At 39.9% G+C, this 8,844-nt stretch overlaps 2 protein-coding genes across 2 annotated transcripts; both read right to left on the bottom strand.

Annotated features, from left to right (window-relative positions):
- Positions 1–3,435: 3,435 nt before the first annotated feature.
- On the bottom strand, positions 3,436–6,864 carry LOC128869783 (uncharacterized). Its single transcript, XM_054112386.1, has 3 exons — positions 4,793–6,864; positions 4,185–4,747; positions 3,436–4,067 (listed from the first exon to the last, which is right to left on the bottom strand). The coding sequence occupies exons 1-3, from the start codon at positions 6,862–6,864 to the stop codon at positions 3,436–3,438; spliced, it is 3,267 nt and encodes a 1,088-aa protein (XP_053968361.1).
- Positions 6,865–6,882: 18 nt separating this feature from the next.
- Positions 6,883–8,664, bottom strand: LOC128869782 (uncharacterized). Its single transcript, XM_054112385.1, has one exon. The coding sequence runs from the start codon at positions 8,662–8,664 to the stop codon at positions 6,883–6,885; it is 1,782 nt and encodes a 593-aa protein (XP_053968360.1).
- Between the last annotated feature and the right edge of the window lie 180 nt (positions 8,665–8,844).

Below are 8,844 nucleotides of genomic sequence, written 5' to 3'. Positions count from 1 at the left end.
AAAATCCCTGACTTAGTGGAATTTTCGAGGATCACTTGACATGGCTTTACTCCCTTTAAAGAAACTGGTACGCGCAAATTTTATATTTTACTCAAGCAGGGGAATTTTTAAAAAAGAAAGAACAGAGATTGCTTTTGCCTTGAAGGGCTTCTCAACAACTAATTTATTATTTGTTCAATTATTACATTCAGACTTAAACTAATGTACATATGTATTTGCTTATTTAGCATACTTAAACTAATGTACATATGTATTTGCGTATTTAGCATTTAATATTTTATTTTACAAAATTATTGTCAATATCTTATTCAGCATTTCCTTTCCCACACTTTTTCAAGTAAGTCAGACTGTTGCAAAACAGGAAATGCGTTTCCAATTACTTTTACTTATTGTTTATTATTTTAGTTACAAATTTGTCAATTTCGTCTGTTTTAAAATGTGAATTTGTCTTTGGAATTGAATATGTAACTTCTCCCCCTTTTAGATTAGAATTCTCCTGAATTCTTTTATTTAGATTTATTTTAATATATTTTAGTTTTGTTCTCCAAATGACAATTATTAATATTATTGTTAAAATTAGAAAGAAATTACACCCGTATATGATTTTGTTATGAATTTTCAAATTAGATATATTTTTGAAATTTATTTTATTCTCTTCATCTATTTGTTCGAATGTAAGTTTTTCTGTAAAATTCTTTATATTGTCATATCGCAATCTCATAATATTTCCTTCGAATCTTTCAATCCAATTAGAGTAATAATAATCATTAATTTTTATTGAACAATTGTTAAATTGGATTGCGTAATTTCCGTTCAAAACAGTGTCATTTATGTTACATGTGTTATTTACAAATAAATTGAATGCATTTTTAACTAGGACTGTTTTTTCGTCTAGTGCTATAATTTCTAATTCTTTACTTGATATTAATTTACAATTTTTTGTTATTATACAATGAGTGCTGGGTTTTAGTTGTCTGAAATGTTTATTTTCTTCAAATTTCATAATTTTATCTTTATAAGTAAAAACTTCCTCCATTTCTGCTTCTATTTCTTTTTTATTCTTATTTGGTATTGGTACAATTTTTCTTATTTTTATTTGTATGAGTGATTTTGGAATTTTAATGCTTAATATTAAATAGGTATTATTAAAAGTTGCTATTCCTAGTTGTAAATATTTTAATTTATTGAAATCAATGTTATAATTGGTAATTTCCTGATTTGTTAGAATATTTGGGTGAACTAGACCATATTTTGCTGCGACTACATTGTCTTGGATTTGTTCTATTTTACTTTTTATTAACTGAATTTTTGTCATCTGTTGTAAGTACATATGTTGTTGATTTTCTTCGTCTATGAATTTATTTATACTGTTATTCGCCCGTTTGTGTTAAATGTTTTTGAATTGTCTGTCTGTCGTCATCGTCCATTGTGCCAAATGTCCATTTTGCTACAGTACCTATTGCGCTTACAAGTCCTCTCTTATGTCTTTTTTCTATTGGTATTAATGTCATTAACTTATTTCTCGCTTCTAATAATTCTGTTTGTAATACATTTTTGTTAATTGTCTTTACTTGTATAATATTTTCTGTCATTTCATTAATAATATCTTCTATTTGTTTAACGTCAATTATATGGAGTACTATATCTGTATCCTTAACTATTTCCTGAAGTCCTAACTGAATGTCTGTGAATCCTGTTTGGTCTTTTAACTCAATTGTGGTCAGTTCTCCTTTAATTATCGGTGTCGAGGTCATTATTAGTATGAGTATGATCATTATCTGTAAATTTATATTGTCTTTTCATGTTGCATGGATGAATATTTTTTAACAGTCCTTTTTTATATTTAGGTTGTTCTTTGTGCCTAACTGCTTTGTAGTTCTTTATGAATCCCTCACGTCTTTTTTCTTTTTAGTCCTCTCTTTTTAAATTAAGTTTATCAATTTTCTTTCTTTTGCATTCTTCTAAGTTTTGTTTAATTTTTCCTAGATCTAAACGTCCTTCCTGAACGTCTTTTGGTGCACATTTAATACTTGAATGATACCTTTCGTTATAATTTCTGATTGTTCGTTGAATTAATTGTTGGATAGGTAAATTTTTATTAGTTTGGTACAAAATCCTAAACTTTTCTGCCATCGTATTATGAAATCTTTCTATATCGGCATTTCCTGTATGGCTGTTGGGCTTAGATAAATGTAACTCGATTCCTTGTTCTGTTAGAAATTCCCTTACCCTTATTGTCTTAAATTCATTTTCTGCTATTATTTTATCTGGTTTTCCTATTTTAGTGATATGTTCTTCTAGTTTTTCTATTATAGTCATATGATTTCTGTCATTCAATGGATACGCTGCGCCAAATTTTGAAAATTTATCTATGGTCGTCAAAAAGGTAAATCCTTTGATTACGTATGTATCCATATGTATGATTTGGTTTTTATCTGAAGGAGTTTCTGGGTAATGAAATTTATTTTTAATCGGATGTCGTTCATACTTTACTTGTTGGCAAATGTCACATTGATTAATTACCACTTGGATGAGTTCCATGAGTTTTGGAAAATATATTATATTTTTGATTTTATTATAAGTTTCTTGTATGCCAGAGTGCATACTCTCTCTTACATGATACAGTGATATTTGTTTTACTGCTTCCACTTCAGTTTCAATGTCCTGTGCTCTCATGGTACACTTAGTAAAATTAATCTGGCTATCGTTTGAATACATATCTATAAGCTTCTCTTGTACTATATTATAGTTGTGTTCGGATAGTTCCGAAAATATCCCTATTTTCCCTTTTGAAATGTATCTTCTAAAAATGTCTCCCATTAGGTTAAAGTCACTGTTGCGGAATTTTCTGATGTTGCGGAATTGACTAATCCAAAATGTTGCGGAAATGTTGCGGGAAGAATCCTAAATATGTTGCGGGAATGTTGCGTGGAAAATACTGAATATGTTGCGAGAATGTTGCGGGAAGAATCCTAAATATGTTGCGGGAATGTTGCGGGAAGAATACTGAATATGTTGCGGGAATGTTGCGGGAAGAATCCTAAATATGTTGCGGGAATGTTGCGGGAAGAATTCTAAATATGTTGCGAGAATGTTGCTTGTAGAATCCTTGATTATTGCGGGAAAGTTGCTTGGAGAGTCCTTGATTATTGCGGGAAAGTTGCCAAAAATCCAGAGAAAAATGAAACTCTGATGCTTCAGCTTTGAAGCTACAATTTTTACTGAATTTTATTACAAAACTCTTCCCTTTATATACACAATTATTTCACAAAACCTACTTATGTTAACAGAAAATTATATTGAACAATATGAGTTGAAAAAACATAAAGTATTTTTAAACTAATACTCAACATACCGCCGCCCTTGAACTATCTCAATAAGTTCAATATAGAAATTTACAAATTACAAAGAACAATATGAAAAGCTTGATAACATTTATGATGAATTAGTAGTTTCTTCGTGAAACAAGTCTTCTTTCGTTGGTAAAGGGCAGAGCTTTACTATGGGCCGAACTAATTCGCCATGCGGTGTTTTCAGCGTAACCACTCTCACGCGTCCATCGGCGCCAGGGTGGCATTTAATAACACGTGCCAGCGTCCACTTCGTCGGAGGGGTAGGCTCGTTGAAGACTGCAACTACATCACCTTCTTCGATGTTGCGTGAAGGGCGAAGCCACTTGGTACGACGTTGCAAGCTGACGAGATATTCGTCTCTCCAACGGCGCCAGAAATGCTGTCTCATGGCAGAGATCGCTTGCCACCGCTGACGCAGATTTCCACGGAGCCCTTGACCCTCAGGCTCCGGGATAGATTTAAGCGGTTCACCGACAATGAAATGACCAGGCGTAAGTACCTCTACATCACCAGCGGCTGCAGAATTGTCACAAAGTGGACGGGAGTTGATGCAGGCTTCTACTTCTGTCAGCAGCGTGTTGAACTCTTCGTAGGACAGAAGAATTTCGCTCATAACGCGTTTCAGATGATATTTGACTCTTTTTATGCCAATCTCCCAGTACCCCCCCATATGAGGCGCGGACGGAGGGTTGAAACGCCATTCGATGTTAGAGTCTACAAAAAATGAATGGAGTTTGGTATCAGCCATACACCTTTCAAACGCAATTCGAAGCTCCTTCTCGGCCCCGACGAAATTCGTCCCATTGTCAGAAGAAAGAACCTTGCAAAAACCTCTGCGGCTTACAAATCTTTTAAAGGCATTGAGGAAGCTCGATGTTGATAGATCTCCGACAAACTCTAAATGCATCGCCCCGGTGCACATGCAAATAAAAACGCAAATATAGCCCTTGGTGGCCTTCGCTCCTCTCCCATGAGTGAACTTGTAAGAGTATGGTCCAGCAAAATCGACAGCAGCGTGGATGAAACAGCGTGCGTAGGTGGTTCGGATCGCAGGTAAATCCCCCATTGATTGTGCGGCGAGATTGCGGTTGAGACAGGTGCACTTTACGCATTTGCGATATGTGCTACGAATTAGGCTGCGGGCGCCAATAACCCAATATCGACGTTGCAGGATAGTTTGCATGATGCGAGGTCCAGCGTGTAACGTGAATTCGTGAATATCGTGAATGATCAGTTTCGCAAGTGGGCAGTTTTTTGGCAGGATAATCGGATGTCTTACGTCAGCAGCTACTTCAGCGTTCTTGATCCTACCTCCTACTCGCAAGACGTTTTTCTCATCGAGATGTGGCTGCAATGTCAAAATACTACTCCGAAGCGGAATCGGCTTTCTTTTGCTACAAAGAGAAATTTCATTAGAAAAATACAGGAATTGTGTATACCTGATCAAGCGCAGTTCAGCTTCGGATATCTCTTGACAGCAGGGAGGACCGACCCGTTTAGCAGCGTTGATTCGTGTCTTAACTCGAGCGTTGACGAAAAACCTTAACACGTAAGCAATGATGCGGCGCAGCTTGGAATACGATGAATGTCTTATCAATACAGGACAGTGGTCATCTGAGCTCGTAGCATGGGCGACGACCTTACTACGAACGCCCAACTGAGTTGTGTGTTGCGAAGGTGATAACTTCCAGAAATGGTCAGGACCTTTTAAGAATTCAGGACCAGACCACCATAGTTTTTGATGCAGTAGTTCAGACGGAGTTACACCTCTAGAAGCGCAATCTGCTGGATTCAGTTCAGAGCGGATATGGTTCCAACATTCAGGCGGTAAAACTTCTTGTATGTCAGCAACGCGATTGGCAACGAAAGTTATCCACTTACTAGGATGCGCCTGAAGCCATGCCAATGTGATAGTTGAGTCAGTCCAAGCATAGATCGGATAGCGGAGATCACCCCAGCTATGTAACACGCTTCGCGCCAATTTAGCAGCAAGATGTGCAGCGCACAATTCTAAGCGCGGCAGGGTTGTTGTTTTAAACGGTGCTACCTTAGTCTTCGACGATATCAGCACGACAGTAATACTGCCGTCGTTGTGTAATGTGCGCGCGTACATTACGGCAGCGTAAGCGCGCTCGGAAGCGTCAGCGAAAATATGTAGCTCAGTGAACGACTCCCCTGCTCCTGTGCCAAACCAGCGACTTATCTTTAAACTTGATAGCAGTAGCAATTCCGAGCGATGTTGTCGCCACTGTGCTGCGATGCAGTCTGGAATAACGTCATCCCAACCGACACTCATACGCCAGATCTCCTGAAACCACATCTTTGATCTTATGGTCGCTGGAGCGAGCAGACCCAGTGGGTCGAAAAGCGTGCTAGCATCAGACAAGAAATTTCTCTTCGTTAAAATAGTGGGTGGTTGATTCAGATTAACTGAGAACGTGAAGTAGTCCTCCTCTGTATTCCATATAAGGCCCAAGGCATGGACATCTTTACTATCGACTAGGTAGTGTAATATATTTTCTGATGCATTCGAAACATTTTCAAAAAGCTCCGCACAATTAGACGCCCATTTTCGAAGTTCAAAACCCCCTTCCTTCAGTATTTCGGAGACGTTTCGTTGTAAACATAGCAGCTCTTCTTTAGAAGACGCACCAGTGAGGAGATCATCCATGTAAAAGTCCTTATGGATGACGGCAGCAGCCTTCTCACAAATGTGTGACGAATATTTTGCGGTTTGTTGCAGCGATTTAACGGCTAAGTAGGACGCAGCGGCAACGCCATAAGTAACGCGCAACATGCGATAATCCCTAATGGGTAGCGTCGGGTCACGACGCCAGACAATGCGTTGTAGATCGAGGTTTTTCGTGGACATGCATATTTGGCGGTACATTTTCGCGATGTCCGCTGTTACTGCGTAGCGATGCGTTCTGAAACGTGTTAAAATAGAATATAAATCAGGTTGCAATTGGGGACCAACAAATAATGCATCGTTCAACGAATTCCCGGTGGTGGTTTTGGCGGACGCATTGAACACGACTCTCAATTTAGTCGTCACACTTGACTCTTTTATAACGGGGTGATGCGGCATATAGAACGTTTGATCCGTTGGCGGTGGTGCAAGTTCCATGTGCTTCATGTCGATGAGTTCTTGCATGAACTCATTGTAGCGTTGGCATAGGTCGTCATCTCGCGCAAGTCTTTTTTCGATGCTTAGTAGACTTCGAACAGCATAACTTCGTGATGCTCCCAAGGGTACGTCAGATTTCAGCGGCAGCTCTACTATAAATCGACCGTCAAGTGACCTTCTGTGCGTTTTTTCGAAAAACTCTTCACAATAGCGTTCTTCGTAGGTGAGGTGGGCCTTTTTCGGTGCTTCTTCTAACTCCCAAAGTCTAGTGAGCGCTCGATCTAAATGAACTTCACAATGCAAAGACTGCAAACCGAGCGAAGCGGATTCGGACCCATCGACATTTCCAAACAACGTCCAACCGAAAACCGTTCGTTGAGCCATGGGCGTACCGGGCGGACCCTAACGAATCTCCGAGCAGAGGAGCTGTCCCATGACGTCCATTCCGACCAAGATATCGATACGCCCGGGTTTCATGAAGTGCTGATCGGCTAAAAATAGATCTTGTATGTGCGGCCACGCCGAAACCTTCAAGGGCTGTGTTGGCAAATCGCTTGTGATTTTAGGCAGAATCAATGCGTCAACAGTAAAGCATAGATCTGAAAAATGAGATGATAATGAAAGCAATACTTCACCTTTAGAGCGTATCCCTTGGGAGGAACCAATTCCAGAAATTAATATTGCGGACCCTCTTCGCGGTAATCCCAAGCGTTGTACACATGACTCGGTTACGAAAGAAGCATGCGAACCAGAATCAAACAACAAGCGAGCGGGTTGCCAATGACCAGAACAATCGCGTACCTTGACTAAGGCGGTCGCCAACAGCACAGTTCTTTCTCTTGGACGAGGCTGGTTGGGATTGACATTCAAATGTGAAGACGTACAGGCAGCAGCGGTGTCTGTGGAAGGCCCGTTAGCGGATGAAACGGTTACGTTCGTTTGATGCATGACGTCTGCGGCGGGGGAGAAAGGCCTAAAAGAAGCGCTGTTGACGAAATGAGTAACGGTTGTAGCGTTAGTTGTAGCGACAGCATTATGCAACAGCGTATGATGGCGTTGATGGCAAATCCTGCATGCAGATGTGCTGTTACACTTTGCCTTATAATGGCCTAAACTTAAGGAGTTCATGCACACGCGCGATTCTCTCACAAATTTCGACTTACCGTTTGCGTCAAGGTCCCGAAATTTTTCACAACTGTATATTTTGTGTGGCCCGTTACAAAATGTACAGCCCGTGCTGTCCTGATCTTGCACTGCGTGAAACACATTCGTAGACTTACACACCGACGCGGTTTTACCCTTAGCTGGCAATAATACCGTTGACGATGATAGCATTGATAGAGAATGACATCTAACTTCTAAAAACGTGGCCAGCTGTTCGAATGTCGGAGGCTCATCAGTGACAAGTGATAGCTCCCATTGCTTTCGTGTTTCGAAGCCTAATTTATTGACTAGTTCGTACACTAGCCAACCGTCCCAAAATTCCACTGGGCGTCCCAAAGCCTTAAGCTCGCGTATATGTTGCTGGAAAGCGTCGATCACTCCCTTAATTGCGTCAGCGATATCACTAGCTGCTCTCTTTACGTTGGCCATAGCTCTAAAATGTCCTTCAACTATAACTCGCATGACCTTATAACGCGATTTTAGTAGGTCCCAAGCTTCTTCATAATTAACATCACATATTTTAAAACCACTTATGATTTTTAACGCGTCACCCCTTAAACAACTACGAAGATAGTGAAGTTTTTGACCTTTTGACAATGCGGCATTACAGTCGACCAAGGCAGAAAATGCGTCAAAAAAACCGATCCACTCAGTGGAGTCCCCAGAGAATTTAGGCAGCTCCATCTTTGGCAGCCGTATTGCTGCAGACACAGGCGTTGACACGGACGCGGGTTGCGCTTCGGCACGACACTTCTGTACGCGATTAAAATTTGCTAAAGCTGTAGAGTACCACGTCTCAGCTTGAATTCGCACACTTTCTTCAATATCTACATTTTCACTTCCACACGAAATGTCGACCGTATCTTGAGCGCTATTAAAGCGAGTCCACTGCTCACTGAGCAGTTGCATATAACTCTTTATGCTTTCTGCATCCATTGTAAAGGCATCGTCCACACTCTTAGCCATATACCGCTTAATGGCGTTAAGTGCAGAGTCGCGTGTTTTTACCGAGCTCGACATTTTTTTTTTTTTTCTTGTCCTTGTAGATTTGAAGGACGATATTTACACTGCTATCACGCACAAATCAACGCACTGAAACCGATTGGTACAAAAACCCAAAAACAATGCTAATTAATTGAGATATGTATATAGTACCTGTTTGCATGCACCTTAGCCAAATTCTATTGGCTAAACTCAAAA

The sequence above is a fragment of the Anastrepha ludens genome, chromosome X (genome assembly GCF_028408465.1).
Source record: "Anastrepha ludens isolate Willacy chromosome X, idAnaLude1.1, whole genome shotgun sequence".
Classification (NCBI taxonomy): Eukaryota; Metazoa; Arthropoda; class Insecta; order Diptera; family Tephritidae; genus Anastrepha; species Anastrepha ludens.
Note: the sequence above shows the minus strand (reverse complement) of the source record. Positions and strands in the feature narration are given on the sequence as shown.

Bases quoted from the DNA above. Each gene is read 5' to 3' on its own strand.
- LOC128869782 (XM_054112385.1), bottom strand. From the start codon at position 8,664: ATGTCGAGCTCGGTAAAAACACGCGACTCTGCACTTAACGCCATTAAG.
- LOC128869783 (XM_054112386.1), bottom strand. From the start codon at position 6,864: ATGGCTCAACGAACGGTTTTCGGTTGGACGTTGTTTGGAAATGTCGAT. The intron at 4,748-4,792 runs GTATACACAATT...TTCTCTTTGTAG, and splicing joins GCTGAACTGCGCTTGATCAG to CAAAAGAAAGCCGATTCCGC. The intron at 4,068-4,184 runs GTTTTTGCAAGG...CATTTTTTGTAG, and splicing joins AAGATTTGTAAGCCGCAGAG to ACTCTAACATCGAATGGCGT.